The sequence below is a fragment of the Canis lupus genome, chromosome 24 (genome assembly GCF_048164855.1).
Source record: "Canis lupus baileyi chromosome 24, mCanLup2.hap1, whole genome shotgun sequence".
Classification (NCBI taxonomy): domain Eukaryota; kingdom Metazoa; phylum Chordata; class Mammalia; order Carnivora; family Canidae; genus Canis; species Canis lupus.
This window is the reverse complement of record NC_132861.1, coordinates 9966435-9982888: the sequence shown is the minus strand read 5'-3', so window position 1 is coordinate 9982888 and position 16454 is coordinate 9966435. Positions and strand designations below refer to the sequence as shown.

The 16454-nt window shown below is 40.6% G+C and overlaps 1 protein-coding gene across 1 annotated transcript in view; it reads left to right on the top strand.

Moving 5' to 3' along the window:
* RXFP2 (relaxin family peptide receptor 2) overlaps positions 1-7487 on the top strand; it is a 50428-nt gene extending 42941 nt beyond the window's left edge. Inside the window, exons 17-18 of the mRNA XM_072797117.1 lie at positions 1748-1966; positions 6299-7487. Coding sequence (XP_072653218.1) covers positions 1748-1966; positions 6299-6558 — 479 coding nt within the window. The 3' untranslated portion in view covers positions 6559-7487. The remainder of the gene's footprint in view (positions 1-1747; positions 1967-6298) is intronic.
* The last annotated feature ends 8967 nt before the right edge of the window (positions 7488-16454 follow it).

Below are 16454 nucleotides of genomic sequence, written 5' to 3'. Positions count from 1 at the left end.
ACTGATTCATCAAGGATTTATTAAACACCTGCTATAGGCCAGGCATTATTTTGAGCCCTGGAGATAATAACAGATCAGCCCTCACAGACCTGCCACCAGAAAGGGAGATAAAGGCAAGTAAACACATTCTTACAACACAGACTCACAAATGACATAAAGGAGGAGTACTGAATGTTCTAGAGCTCCAATCTGAGCAGGAGGGAAGCCTTTCCGGTAGAAATGAATCCAAATCCTTAGGCCCTAAGATTAAGGAGGTATTAGCTAAGTGAAATCTAATTCCAGGAAAAGACATGGAAATAGAGGCCCACAGCCAAGGAACAGGCCCAGATGAGGGACCAACGAGTTAGGTGTGTCTGGATCTTAAAGTTAAAGGGGGCAAGGTAGGCTAAAATGGGTTTGGCACCTGTGATGTATTCCAGATAGACAAAAGGATACACATACACACACATATCTCATCATCATCTATATATATGTGAATAACCTATGAGGGAAGGAGTCCTAAATTCCTTTCTTCTCTTTAAAGAGTATAAGAGTACACTATTTTTAAATGAATTCTTTATTTTAGAATGGAATTAGATTTAAAGAGAAGTTGCAAGAATACTACAGTTTCCATATGCCTCTCTCCCACTATCTCCAATTGCTAACTTCTCATGGTTAATCCCGATGGTGCTTTCAGAACACACACTTTTGATCCATTCAAGCCTGTTTTCATAATTTGCACCAGAGGATCATTTTTAACAATCATTTTCTTTTATTCTTAACTGAAGTTTCTGACAAGAGGCTTAACATAAACCAATTTTATAAAATTCTAATGTACAGCTTTATTATATGAGATTTTGTGGAATGTGAAATGTTTTGGATAAAAACAACAGAACACTAGGACTTTATATAATTTTACCCAAGACCTGACCCTTTTTACATATAATCTAGATTCAGAAGAACATTTTTTTTAAACAACTTTGAAACTGCATGCATATTTTATGTTCACAATGAAGAATAAAATCATTACTCTTAGGATTTTTATTATAGACATAATATGACAAAGTGACTAACAAAATTATAAGATGGTAATGTTAAGTGAGAATCATCTAAACATATTTGACCCTAAGAAAATAACTCATATCATTGAATTTTTTATTTTTTCTTATTTCTTTTTTCTCTAAAACAAGGCTAAAGTGTTCTGAATTATAGTTTAAATTCCTGTTAGTTATCTAAAAGAATGAATTTTCATTTTATGTATGATTTTTACTTAGGACCAAAAAAAAAAAAGTGAGAAATGTTTCTGAGGCTATTATCTTCTTGATATTCCAAGGTTGTCTTGTTCATATTTATAAGATAAAGAAATGAGGTCATGTTTATTTTTTGAGATGTACATATGATTACAGTAATCCCTTAAGATCTGAATTTGCAGAGAGCAAAAAATGAAAAGAGCTTTTTTCTGGCTTTAAAAAAAAGCTAAAATCCACCTCATGATACACCTAGATCTGAATTTCAGAGCTCTGTAACTCTTCATAAAGAGTTTGTGTATTTCAAATATCTTTTTGATCTGACAAACCCAATTCCATTAGCTTATTCCAGCTTCAAGCCTTAGAGTCAGGGTTTTTAGCTGATTACCACCGAGCTTATACAAAAGAATGCTTCTTGGAAGTACAGCATAAGGGGCACCATAGTGAGCATCTATGTAACACAATATTTTTATTGTCGATTTATACACCTGAGATGTTAAGAGCTGTGCTTTTCCCAACAGGTGTGAACTTGCTGGCTTTTCTCATCATTGTGTTTTCCTATACTATTATGTTCTGTTCCATTAAAAAAACTGCCTTGCAGACTTCAGAAGTGAGGAATCCCATTGGAAGAGAGGTGGCTGTTGCAAATCGTTTCTTTTTTATAGTGTTCTCTGATGCCATCTGCTGGATTCCTGTATTTGTAATTAAAATTCTCTCCCTCTTCCGGGTGGAAATACCAGGTCAGTCCCTTCTATTATTCCCAAGTGCATTGTGCCATTCTACACCCCTTGATGAGGTCAGAATACGATGCCTTACATATAGTAAATACTTTGTCAATACCTACGACGACTTTGGTACAAACAGCTATTATTTTCCTCAATATTTTATGATCTATATTCTAAGAAACTGATCAGTGGTTCAATCCAGATAAGGATGTTCAGAAAACAGGAGCTAGAAATAAATCTAAGATTTAGTGTCTTATTTCTACCTGAGCTAGATACTGGGTCTTAACCAAGAGTACACATAAAAATAAAAATATACATGCCCAGGTCTCACTCTGGGCTTCTAGATTTAATCTATATGGGCAAAGGGCTACACACTGCTTTTTGGAAAATTTCCTCAAGTGATTCTGAGACACACACCCCTGATTAAGAACCACCAGTCTGTTTCATGGTCCTTGAGCTGTGGTTGTCACACTAGGCTCCACTCTGCAAAATGTCAGATAGTCTGTGGAAGTCCTTCACCCAAAAGGCCAGGTTTCCCACATATACCCTTACTTCAACCAGAGGAAAAAACCTTTCATGAGTTAGGATTTCACTTGAATCTCTTTCTAGGACCTAGGAAGGGAACCTTCAGGGCTTTGGCCCAACTCTCAGTGAAATAGACTTTCTATTTGGGGAGTTTCATCCAGGGCAGGAATTGTGTCTTATTCATCTTGGCACCCCATGGTCACACATGGGCTTGGCACTTCAGAAGCACTTATAAAAGCATGAATCTTCAAATAACAAACAGCTGTAACAGTTTATGTCCCTCTGGCTTGTGCATAAAGTCATGGAGGGCCTTATCAAATGCCTCACTGCAAAATGACACACAACATCCACAGCTTCCCCTTCACCTGTCAGTTTTGCCTGACAGCAAGGCAGAGATGTTCTCTAGAGCCATGTAAGGTGTGAAAGTACAGATTAAGAGAGAGATCAGGGCTGACTACTTAGGAACTTCTCCTGGGCAGTGAGAACAGAGGCTGTGCACTGAATGTGCATGCCATTGCCCAGGGATCGGGGAGAGCCAAGGTGGACGTGAGGAGCAGAGTTCATGAAGATGGGGAACTTGATTAATTGTCCAGTCTACTAAGCTTCCTGGATAGCTCAAGTTTTACAGCCTTACATTCCAAATTCAACAGGACTGAAATGTCCTTTGGCCACCATTGCTCAGGGAATAAAGTCCAAATATTGGGATCAGTATTAGAAATGTTTACCTCCCACCCAGCCCTCATGCATTCTGTGATCCAGGCCCATTAGAATTATTGGGGTTTTTTTCTTCTGCACCTTTTTGATGTTTTTTGCCTTTGCTGAAGTTGTTCCTTCCACCCGGATTGTATCTTCAACCTGTAAGACTCTAGCTTACTAAATACCCCTTCTCATCCTTCACAATTCTATCCAAATACTCCTTCTTCCATGGTATCATTCCAGACTTCTCTCCAAACCATTCCCATCCAACCCAGTTGTTCAAATGTCTGTTACATTTTGTTTACACTTCACTTATTAGCCTCATGTGAACTGCCTTCCATCAGTGTTATTTTTGAATACATTCATTTCTCCCTTCAGATGATAAGCTTCAGGATGATAGGGACCATGTCTTATTCATCTTTCCACAGTGCTTTTCACATAATGTTATTTAATAAATGCTTCTTCAATGAAAGATGCTGAGCTGGTCCAAGTGTGGTGGAACATGGTGTGAAAGGGATGATCCTATCAACCCCCCCAACTTCTCTTTTCATGCCTTTTGATGTCCTTCACCACTTCAGCACTTGCTTCTTTTGGATGTGGGAGGAGGCAGCCTTGTGTGGTGGAAGAAAAACCAAGTGAGGCAGCAGTCCTGGGTTTCTGTCCTGACCCCCACCCCACCCCCGACTGACCAATTGAGGAAACATAGGGAGGTCACCTCACCTCACCTCACTGAGATGATTTTCATATGGCCTCTCACATTCCTTCCAGTTTTCATATTCTGTGAGTTTGTCAACTCCTTGAGGCTTTTTCTCTCTGTATTACTCTGCTTGAGCTGCCATAACAGAGTAACACAAATTGGGTGGCTAAAGCAACAGAAATTTATTTTTCACTGTTCTAAAGGGCTGGAAGTCCAGAATTAAATGTCAGATTTCTGCCGTGGCCTCTCTCCTTGGCCTGCAGATTGTCACTTTCTCACTATGTTTTCACATGATCTTTTCCTCTGTACATATTCCCACAGTATCTCTCCTATATGAAAGTTTCCTTCTTCTTATGAGCACACCCGTTAAATTGGAATAAAGTCCACTCTAATGGCCTTATTTTAATTTAATGACATCTTTAAAGGCTGTCTCCAAATAGTCACATTCTGAGGTCCTTGGGTTTAGGACTTCAATGTATGGATTTGAGGGGACACAATTCAGCCCAGAACACTGTCCGATTTAGATTCAAGAGAAGTCTGGTGATCCAGGGTATCTGAGAGCCACAGCAGTAATCATCAGCCTTGGAAAGCCTTCGACATTTCAGTTAATGGTGAGAGGGAAATTGGAATAGGAAAAATAAAAGCCTTGTGAAAATATTCTTACATCAATCTCTCTGCACATTTATAGTTCAATACTTTGAGGTTTGTCTTGAATTAGTCAATGGACCAAAGAGAGTAGCCTTGATCATTTTTTACTAAGCCCCTTCTTATTTGCCCGGCTTCCCGTGTGTTGTAGGAAATGCTGCACTCACTGACCTAAACCTGTCATGTCCCCACTCTCTAAGAACTCAGAGGTGTGCTCCACCATGGCATGTCATTGATAGTATTTGTGGTCAGCCTGAAAGAGAAGCCAGCATTAGCTTTCCTTTTTCAGAACTCACCTGCTGACCTTAAATTAGTGTGAGTCGCCCTGAGACTAAATGGGAAATCTCATTCCTGGTCACAATTTCCTTTGGGGACATAACAGACAAAAAGCAACTTAATTTGTTCTGTCTTTCTTTGTTTTTTTTTTTTTTTCAATCATGCACTGTCCATATTGTCTAATTTTTAAAAATTAAATACAAGTAATATAGTAATATGAAACTTTAATAAATCTAAGATATGCTAAATATAGATATTTTTCTTCCATATTCTTTCCAGTTCAAAAAAAATAAATAAGGACAAGAAAGAGAAGATGGGATGGGAAAAGAGGAAGGCAAACATAGAAAAAAAGGAGAAGGGAGAGATAACAGGAAAGGAGGAAAGAGAGGAGGAAAAGTCAGAATAAGCAGTTAGGAGAAATGGAAAAGAAAGAGAAGAACAGAAAGGATGGAAGGAACAAGGCAGGGCAAAGAAGAACAAGTAAAGATGTCTAAAGGATAAGAAAACTGTGAGGGTGGGGAGGAGAAAGAAGGTGACAAAGGAGAGTGACAAGGAATATATCCCTGGCCTGACACCATCCAGCTCTTCACCTGAGCTGGGAGTTGTTTGCATTTTTGGAGATGTGGGAAGAGGCAGCATAGTGTGGTGGGGTCGGAAAATCACAAGTATTAGTGCTGAAGAGGGACGTCAGCAGAGCCGCCGACTCTGACCCAGCCCCCTGACTTCGATCAAGTAAGTTATCATCAGCCCCTTTCACAGACAGGGTAGTTGAGGTCCAGGGAGCCTAGGTGATTTGTCTACAGTCACGTAGCTAAGTGTCTGACCCTAAAAGCAGGGTGTGTATAAGGAGGAAAACACACTTCATCCTAGCCACGTGCATGGTGTATTCGGAAAGGACACTATCATCACAAATTTCTCCTCACAAAGGACTTTTGTGACATCTTTCCCTTAATATTCTAATTAGTATCTGTAAGGCTTCACACAAAAGGGTTGATTAAGTTGGAAGGTGTATTCTCATTTGCTCTTTACATCTTCAGCCTCCACTTTGGATAGGATGTTTGGATTATGGGGGGGGGGGGCAGCAATAAGGCCTTCAGGAGTGGAGTTAAGATCAAAGTCAGATCTGATCCTGGACCAGACATTTCCTGAACCCTGATCTATTAATTAAGAAGTATTTCCTCATTTTCTTACTTAACTTTCAAGAAAAGCAATAAGGACAAAAAAAAATTACATGTCAACTTATATCTATGAAGTGTTTTTTATATATTTCCTCTCATTTGACCTTAAAATAACCTACCAAGCAGTTACTGAAATTCAGAAAAGGTAGGGTGTTGGATTCATAGTTCCTATGCTCTTCCCACAGAGAGATTTTCAATAAGGTGAAAGAAAACTTAAGGGAACTAGGTAGCCCTCCCCAAATAGCATTAATTACAAAGTTTTATGTGTTATTTGTGTCTGTTTAAAATTTCCACTTCATGAAATTTTCCACGCTTCATTTCCCCCTCCAGGCACAATCACCTCCTGGATAGTCATTTTTTTCCTTCCAGTAAACAGTGCCTTGAACCCAATCCTCTACACTCTCACAACCAGCTTTTTCAAGGACAAGTTGAAACAGCTGCTGCACAAACATCGGAGGAAATCTATTTTCAAAACTAAAAAAAAGAGTCTCTCCACATCCATTGTGTGGACAGATGACTCCTCTTCACTTAAACTTGGGGTTTTGAACAAAATAACCCTCGGGGACAGTATAGTGAAACCAATTTCCTAGTAATGGTTTTGGAACCCTGGACTTTCAGTGGGCTGCCTCTAAGAAAAGCACAGTATTTGGAAGATGACATCTGCAATGCTTTTCATCTCCACCAACAGCAAACCTTTCTGCACAGATAGCACAGCAGAATGACTTCTGGTATTCCAATGGCAGCTGTACTATTTATCAACTGTGCCAAGAACAGTAACTATGGGTTCTTCTCACACCTTATGTTCCTGAAATGCACTAGTGAATCCACATATAGTCGGCTGATGTGCAGTTGGTCTGTAGCTAGTCAACACTACCAACCTACCAAGGAACCCCCACACATTGGCACTGCATGGTCTGCTTTTAAGTTGAGTTGCACTGTCCACAAATAAAAACATTCATTACATCTAATCCCAGTGTGGCTATAATAACAGAAGCCTAGCATCTCTTTCCTTGCTTTTTCAATGTCAAATGAAATCATCAGCATCCTGCTGTACTGATGGCGAAGGATTTCTGAGATGTTCACCTGCCTCAAGCCCAGCCTTCCAGAGGCCAGTGGAGTAGAAACTTTAAAAGCAGATCTTCACACAAGGCTATCACATCCAACATGGGAGCAGAGAGTCACACTGACAAAGACTAGCACCATTTGCCTTGTTGGCTGCTGTCTCATTTCAGAAGAGCTGATATCTCAAACAAGATGTTTTTCTTTACATTGCCCAGATCATGAAGAAAAATTGGGCACCCCAGCTGCCAAAATGATTTTTTAATATCTTTCGATTATAATTTCTTTAAAGCAGTATCCCTATTGCCAGAACATTTTGCCTTCATAGAGCACACAGGTGAGAGGTATTAAAGGGGATTTAAGAATAGGGGACGATTTGCTTACTTAGAAAAATTCCCACCATTTTTAACAAAAAGGCCAGTAAGTTTGGATTTGATTTCTGAAAATGAAAAGTACCTGTGGAGGCCTGGACATGTTGTTGTCATGAAAGTTTATATGTGAAAAAAATCAGGTAAATAAAATTGTATTTTGCATTTGTCCATTTATTACTTTATGTTCAACAAAGACTACAGAGTTTTTATTGGCTATTACCATGTTTCTCCTGATACTACGAAACACAGCACCTCAGTTAACAAGACACATCTTACATTTTTCTCTTCCCCCCTTTTCTAAAGCATGAGGCAATAACTGTCTTCACTGATTGCTTCATTCTGAGTTCCTTTCATGAGTAGAATGTAAGCAGCTGACTGAGAACTCCAGATGACCTATTATGTGCTTTTATCCAGTGGCATCCAAGAAAGAATCTTAGAGTCCAGAATGTCACAGCAGTTCTGGTAATTTACCTGTTATTGCTTAATAGTGACCAAAACCATTATGTTTTAAACAGGTGAAATGTTTGTTTTTTTTGTTTTTTTTTTGTTTTTGTTTTTGCATCAGTGAAATCTTTCCATCAGGATTCTACAAATAATTTTCCTCCCCATTAGGTGGGCTGCCCTCAGTTTCAAACTTTCTTCCATTTTGTTTCTTCATTGTGAAGAGTTACTTCCCAACTTGTTTCCCAGGTTTGCTGACATTTTACTAAATGTCTTTTGCTAGTCTTCAATCATCAGATGATTTATTTCCTAATATATTTCCCAACATCAGGAATGTAAATAAAGAATAGAACCCTGAGCCCAAGGTATTTTGATCTTAGCACAAATGCGTGTCTCCCATTCTTTTTTTTTTTTATTTTTTTTTATTTTTATTTTTTTTTAATTTATTTTTTATTGGTGTTCAATTTACTAACATACAGAATAACACCCAGTGCCCGTCACCCATTCACTCCCACCCCCCGCCCTCCTCCCCTTCTACCACCCCTAGTTCGTTTCCCAGAGTTAGGAGTCTTCATGTTCTGTCTCCCTTTCTGATATTTCCCACACATTTCTTCTCCCTTCCCTTATATTCCCTTTCACTATTATTTATATTCCCCAAATGAATGAGAACATATAATGTTTGTCCTTCTCTGACTGACTTACTTCACTCAGCATAATACCCTCCAGTTCCATCCACGTTGAAGCAAATGGTGGGTATTTGTCATTTCTAATAGCTGAGTAATATTCCATTGTATACATAAACCACATCTTCTTTATCCATTCATCTTTCATTGGACACCGAGGCTCCTTCCACAGTTTGGCTATCGTGGCCACTGCTGCTAGAAACATCGGGGTGCAGGTGTTCTGGCGTTTCATTGCATCTGTATCTTTGGGGTAAATCCCCAACAGTGCAATTGCTGGGTGGTAGGGCAGGTATATTTTTAACTGTTTGAGGAACCTCCACACAGTTTTCCAGAGTGGCTGCACCAGTTCACATTCCCACCAACAGTGTAAGAGGGTTCCCTTTTCTCCGCATCCTCTCCAACATTTGTTGTTTCCTGCCTTGTTAATTTTCCCCATTCTCACTGGTGTGAGGTGGTATCTCATTGTAGTTTTGATTTTTATTTCCCTGATGGCAAGTGATGCAGAACATTTTCTCATATGCATGTTGGCCATGTCTATGTCTTCCTCTGTGAGATTTCTGTTCATGTCTTTTGCCCATTTCATGATTGGATTGTTTGTTTCTTTGGTGTTGAGTTTAATAAGTTCTTTATAGATCTTGGAAACTAGCCCTTTATCTGATATGTCATTTGCAAATATCTTCTCCCATTCTGTAGGTTGTCTTTGAGTTTTGTTGACTGTATCCCTTGCTGTGCAAAAGCTTCTTATCTTGATGAAGTCCCAATAGTTCATTTTTGCTTTTGTTTCTTTTGCCTTCGTGGATGTATCTTGCAAGAAGTTACTATGGCCGAGTTCAAAAAGGGTGTTGCCTGTGTTCTTCTCTAGGATTTTGATGGAATCTTGTCTCACATTTAGATCTTTCATCCATTTTGAGTTTATCTTTGTGTATGGTGAAAGAGAGTGGTCTAGTTTCATTCTTCTGCATGTGGATGTCCAATTTTCCCAGCACCATTTATTGAAGAGACTGTCTTTCTTCCAATGGATAGTCTTTCCTCCTTTATCGAATATTAGTTGCCCATAAAGTTCAGGGTCCACTTCTGGATTCTCTATTCTGTTCCACTGATCTGTGTGTCTGTTTTTGTGCCAGTACCACACTGTCTTGATGACCACAGCTTTGTAGTACAACCTGAAATCTGGCATTGTGATGCCCCCAGCTATGGTTTTCTTTTTTAAAATTCCCCTGGCTATTCGGGGTCTTTTCTGATTCCACACAAATCTTAAAATAATTTGTTCTAACTCTCTGAAGAAAGTCCATGGTATTTTGATAGGGATTGCATTAAACGTGTATATTGCCCTGGGTAACATTGACATTTTCACAATATTAATTCTGCCAATCCATGAGCATGGAATATTTTTCCATCTCTTTGTGTCTTCCTCAATTTCTTTCAGAAGTGTTCTATAGTTTTGAGGGTATAGATCCTTTACATCTTTGGTTAGGTTTATTCCTAGGTATCTTATGCTTTTGGGTGCAATTGTAAATGGGATTGACTCCTTAATTTCTCTTTCTTCAGCCTCATTGTTAGTGTATAGAAATGCCACTGACTTCTGGGCATTGATTTTGTATCCTGCCACGCTACCAAATTGCTGTATGAGTTCTAGCAATCTTGGGGTGGAGACTTTTGGGTTTTCTATGTAGAGTATCATGTCATCGGCGAAGAGGGAGAGTTTGACTTCTTCTTTGCCAATTTGAATGCCTTTAATGTCTTTTTGTTGCCTGATTGCTGAGGCTAGGACTTCCAGTACTATGTTGAACAGCAGTGGTGAGAGTGGACATCCCTGTCTTGTTCCTGATCTTAGGGGAAAGGCTCCTAGTGCTTCCCCATTGAGAATGATATTTGCTGTGGGCTTTTCATAGATGGCGTTTAAGATGTCGAGGAATGTTCCCTCTATCCCTACACTCTGAAGAGTTTTGATCAGGAATGGATGCTGTATTTTGTCAAATGCTTTCTCTGCATCCAATGAGAGGATCATATGGTTCTTGGTTTTTCTCTTGCTGATATGATGAATCACATTGATTGTTTTACGGGTGTTGAACCAGCCTTGTGTCCCAGGGATAAATCCTACTTGGTCATGGTGAATAATTTTCTTAATGTACTGTTGGATCCTATTGGCCAGTATCTTGTTGAGAATTTTTGCATCCATGTTCATCAGGGATATTGGTCTGTAATTCTCCTTTTTGGTGGGGTCTTTGTCTGGCTTTGGAATTAAGGTGATGCTGGCTTCATAGAACGAATTTGGAAGTACTCCATCTCTTTCTATCTTTCCAAACAGCTTTAGGAGAATAGGTATGATTTCTTCTTTAAACGTTTGATAAAATTCCCCTGGGAAGCCGTCTGGCCCTGGACTCTTGTGTCTTGGGAGGTTTTTGATGACTGCTTCAATTTCCTCCCTGGTTATTGGCCTGTTCAGGTTTTCTATTTCTTCCTGTTCCAGTTTTGGTAGTTTGTGGCTTTCCAGGAATGCGTCCATTTCTTCTAGATTGCCTAATTTATTGGCGTATAGCTGTTCATAATATGTTTTTAAAATCGTTTGTATTTCCTTGGTGTTGGTAGTGATCTCTCCTTTCTCATTCATGATTTTATTAATTTGAGTCTTCTCTCTCTTCTTTTTAATAAGGCTGGCTAATGGTTTATCTATCTTATTAATTCTTTCAAAGAACCAACTCCTGGTTCTGTTGATCTGTTCCACAGTTCTTCTGGTCTCGATTTCGTTGAGTTCTGCTCGAATCTTTATTAACTCCCTTCTTCTCTTGGGTGTAGGATCTATTTGCTGTTTTTTCTCTAGCTCCTTTATGTGTAAGGTTAGCTTTTGTATTTGAGTTCTTTCCAGTTTTTGAATGGATGCTTGTATTGCGATGTATTTCCCCCTCAGGACTGCTTTTGCTGCATCCCAAAGATTTTGAACGGTTGTATCTTCATTCTCATTAGTTTCCATGAAACTTTTTAATTCTTCCTTAATTTCCTGGTTGACCCTTTTATCTTTCAGCAGGATGGTCCTTAACCTCCACGTGTTTGAGGTCCTTCCAAACTTCTTGTTGTGATTTAGTTCTAATTTCAAGGCATTATGGTCCGAGAATATGCAGGGGACAATCCCAATCTTTTGGTATCGGTTCAGACCCGATTTGTGTCCCAATATGTGGTCTATTCTGGAGAAAGTTCCATGTGCGCTTGAGAAGAATGTGTATTCAGTTGAGTTTGGATGTAAAGTTCTGTAGATATCTGTGAAATCCATCTGGTCCAGTGTATCATTTAAAGCTCTCGTTTCTTTGGAGATGTTGTGCTTAGAAGACCTATCGAGTATAGAAAGAGCTAGATTGAAGTCACCAAGTATAAGTGTATTATTATCTAAGTATTTCTTCACTTTGGTTAATAATTGATTTATATATTTGGCAGCTCCCACATTCGGAGCATATATATTGAGGATTGTTAAGTCCTCTTGTTGAATAGATCCTTTAAGTATGATATAGTGTCCCTCTTCATCTCTCACTACAGTCTTTGGGGTAAATTTTAGTTTATCTGATATAAGGATGGCTACCCCTGCTTTCTTTTGAGGACTATTCGAATGGTAAATGGTTCTCCAACCTTTTATTTTCAGGCTGTAGGTGTCCTTCTGTCTAAAATGAGTCTCTTGTAGACAGCAAATAGATGGGTCCTGCTTTTTTATCCAGTCTGAAACCCTGCGCCTTTTGATGGGGTCATTAAGCCCGTTCACATTCAGAGTTACTATTGAGAGATATGAGTTTAGTGTCATCATGATATCTATTCAGTCTTTGTTTTTGTGGACTGTTCCACTGAACTTCTTCTTAAAGGGGAATTTTAAGAGTCCCCCTTAAAATTTCTTGCAGAGCTGGTTTGGAGGTCACATATTCTTTTAGTTGCTGCCTGTCTTGGAAGCTCTTTATCTCTCCTTCCATTTTGAATGAGAGCCTTGCTGGATAAAGTATTCTTGGTTGCATGTTCTTCTCATTTAGGACCCTGAATATATCCTGCCAGCCCTTTCTGGCCTGCCAGGTCTCTGTGGAGAGGTCTGCTGTTACCCTAATACTCCTCCCCATAAAAGTCAGGGATTTCTTGTCTCTTGCTGCTTTAAGGATCTTCTCCTTATCTTTGGAATTTGCAAGCTTCACAATTAAATGTCGAGGTGTTGAACGGTTTTTATTGATTTTAGGGGGGGATCTCTCTATTTCCTGGATCTGAATGCCTGTTTCCCTTCCCAGATTAGGAAAGTTTTCAGCTAGAATTTGTTCAAATACATATTCTGGCCCTCTGTCCTTTTCGGCGCCCTCGGGAACCCCAATTAAACGTAGGTTTTTCTTCCTCAGGCTGTCGTTTATTTCCCTTAATCTATCTTCATGGTCTTTTCATTGTTTGTCTCTTTTTTCCTCAGTTTCCCTCTTTGCTATCAACTTGTCTTCTAGGTCACTCACTCGTTCTTCCACCTCGTTAACCCTCGTCGTTAGGACTTCTAGTTTGGATTGCATCTCATTCAATTGATTTTTAATTTCTGCCTGATTAGCTCTAAATTCTGCAGTCATGAAGTCTCTTGAGTCCTTTATACTTTTTTCTAGAGCCACCAGTAGCTGTATAATAGTGCTTCTGAATTGGCTTTCTGACATTGAATTGTAATCCAGATTTTGTAACTCTGTGGGAGAGAGGACTGTTTCTGATTCTTTCTTTTGAGGTGAGGTTTTCCTTCTAGTCATTTTGCTCAGTGCAGAGTGGCCAAAAGCAAGTTGTATTGGGAAAAAGAGAAAAAGAGAGGAGAGAAAGAAGGAAAGAAAAGAGAAAGAGAAAAAAAAGGGAAGAGAAAAAAACGAAAGAAAAAAAAGAAGAAAAAGAGAAAGAAAAAGAAAGAACAAAAAAAAAGGGTGGGGGAAGGAAACAAATCAAAAAGCAAAACAAAACAAAACAACAACAAAAAAAAAACAACAACAGAAAAAAAACAAAAACAAAAAAAGAACCACAGGGGAGTATCTTCTGATTCTGTGTACTTTAAGTCCCTTGACTTCCCCTGGAAGTTGTCCGTCTAGCTGGTGTTCTGGGGGAGGGGCCTGTTGTGCTGATTTTCAGGTGTTAGCAGTTGGGGGAGCTGCTGTGCCCCTGCCTGGTGCAGGGCTCGGTGGGGGTTGTTTACCCCGTGAGGCCGCAGGAGGAACAGCCCCAGTGGCGGGGCAGCTCTGGAAACCTGGATTCAGCTCCGGCAGGAACTCCGTCTGCAGGGCCTGGAGGCTCCGGGGCGGGGCCGCTGATCTGCTCAGCTGGGGCAGGAGCGTCCTCGCTGTCCTGGGCCCTCCCGGCCTCTGCCTGTCCCGGGGGAGGCGGGATCCTGGGCTGTGTCCCGGCGCCCTGTGCTCCGGAGCCTGCGCTGGTGGATTCGCGCTCCCGGGCCGCGCAACCCCCTCCGCGGAGCTGCCGCCCGAGCCCCTCCGAGCTGCTCCTGGAACCGCGCAGCCCCCACCGCACGGAGCCTCTTCTTCTGCCCGAGCCCCTCCGAGCTGCTCCCGGGGCCCCGCAGCCCCCTCCGCGGAGCCGCCGCCCGAGCCCCCCAAGCTGCTCCCGCCCCGCAGCCCCCTCCGCGGAGCCTCCCCCGAGCCCCTCCGAGCTGCTCCGGGTCCCGCCGTGCGCGCTGCAGCCCTTAGGGAGCTCGGCGCACTCTCCCGGGGCGCAGGTGCCTGTTAGTGTCCCCGGGAGCCCGAGGCCATCCCCGCCCTCCTGGGTCCTGCTCCAACTCCCTGGGAGCCCCTTTCCGCCCGGGAAGGTCGGTGCAGCTCCTGCGTCTCCGGGACGGGGCTCTCCTGTCCTGGGGACACTCGCCCCGGCCTCAGCCCGGCTCCTCGCAGGCCCCTCCCCCTTGGAGGCCTTTGTTTCTTTACTTCTTTTTCCCCGTCTTCCTACCTTGATAGAAGCGCGAACTCTTCTCACTGTAGCATTCCAGCTGGTCTCTCTTTAATTCTCAGGCCGAATTCATAGATTTTCAGGATGATTGGAAGGTTTTCTAGGTAGTTTGGTGGGGACAGGTGATTTGGGGACCCTACTCTCCCGCCATCTTGCTCCTCCCCCATGTCTCCCATTCTTGAAAAGCATCAAGCATGGCCCACACACCAAGCATCTGGGAACTGTGTTTGTGAATGTCTGCACTTTTGCTGTTATGTAATGGACATGAGAAGCACAGCATCAAGTGTGTTAGGGAAGTTGGCAACATATTTCGTAGAAAAATTAAAACTATGTATTGGTCAGCAGCATGCTAACAGCATGCTATAAAATTGAAATCTAATAGCTTAGTAATCTACACTCTTATTCTGTACTGTTATATAAATAGAAACCTGTAAGAAATATGTGTGATTTAGCAAATAAATCTAAAAGATTTATTTTCTGGATTGAGTAAGGTCTTTTGCATTAGGTTAGACTTGTTTCTAAATCCAAAATTTTTGATTGGTTATAAAAATACCACCTCTGTTCTTGAACCACTTCCCATGACAATATAAATAGCAATTAAGCATGACTTGAGAATGTAAGAAGCTGTAGACTAGGCCATCTCTGAGTAGGAAATAATGAAGGCAAATTACCCGATCCACATCCCCATCATGTGTCTGTGTATTACTAATCTCCAGTAATGAAATTAAAAAGATAATTCTAAAGAATCGATATGAGCCTCAAATGAGTATACAAAACGAGGGTACATGATTTATCTGTGTTAGACATAGCTAAGCTTACTTACATCACTGTGTTTTGTTCTTAAGTCTTATTTGTAACCAAAATTAAAATAGTTTATGTCAATTGCATTTGCTGGGATGGCCCTAAAGACGAGGGGATTTAAGTGGGATTATACATAGCTAAGCTTTAGCTACAGGTAGCATTATTACTGTCACCCATCCCACCATGGACCCCAACTCTGCAGCTCCATCCACCTGGTTTCCATAGCATATCATGAAGCCACAAAAGCAGTCCATCACCCCAGTGTTTGTTTCTTAAGGGTGACTCTGGTACCAGATCAAGTCAGTATTTGGTAATTTGCTGCATATATACTCATGCTACCTTGTCAAGAATCTATTTCACCCAATGTGATTCTTCACTCTGCTTTACCATCCTCAGGTTTGTAAGCAATACAAAGATTCAGAGAATGTACATGATAAAAATGAAAAATGGTAAAGTGTCACAATCATATGCTCCTTATCATTTTATAAATGATCCAACGGAGGTCTGAAGGAAATGGATCTTCTAAAATTAACAAGAAATACATGTAAGACATATTTCTCTTTAATTTTTTCAGTGTAACATAAATGGGCGTATGGTCCTACTTAACAAAGAGCCTAAGGCAATTTTATCAAGAAACAAAGCATTGCAGATAAATATTTGTATTTTCTTATTTCCTGAATAAAGAAAGAAAGACTGATTGCAAAGTTTCTCCTTATATTTATGTTTATGTGTCAATTGATATGCTGCTTTTGAAAGATAGAAGATACATATTTAATAAAGATAATATTTATTATTGAACCAGTAATATAAAATGTAATTAGAGTATTCTTTTAAATACTTTTTTTTTTTTTTTTATTCATTTATGATAGTCACACAGAGAGAGAGAGAGAGGCAGAGACACAGGCAGAGGGAGAAGCAGGCTCCATGCACCGGGAGCCCGACGTGGGATTCGATCCTGGGTCTCCAGGATCGCGCCCTGGACCAAAGGCAGGCACCAAACCGCTGCGCCACCCAGGGATCCCTAGAGTATTCTTTTAAATGGCTTTGTAGTAGGAGAGCTCAAAGTCCTTGGGGAATACTTCCTAAAGCCTTGTAAGCTGACTGAAACCTATTAGTCAATGTATTTCATTAGAATAGTCTTCAGGATATTCTCCACATGACACAGATGGAAGAAATTAATTATGAATAAAGAAATAGCAA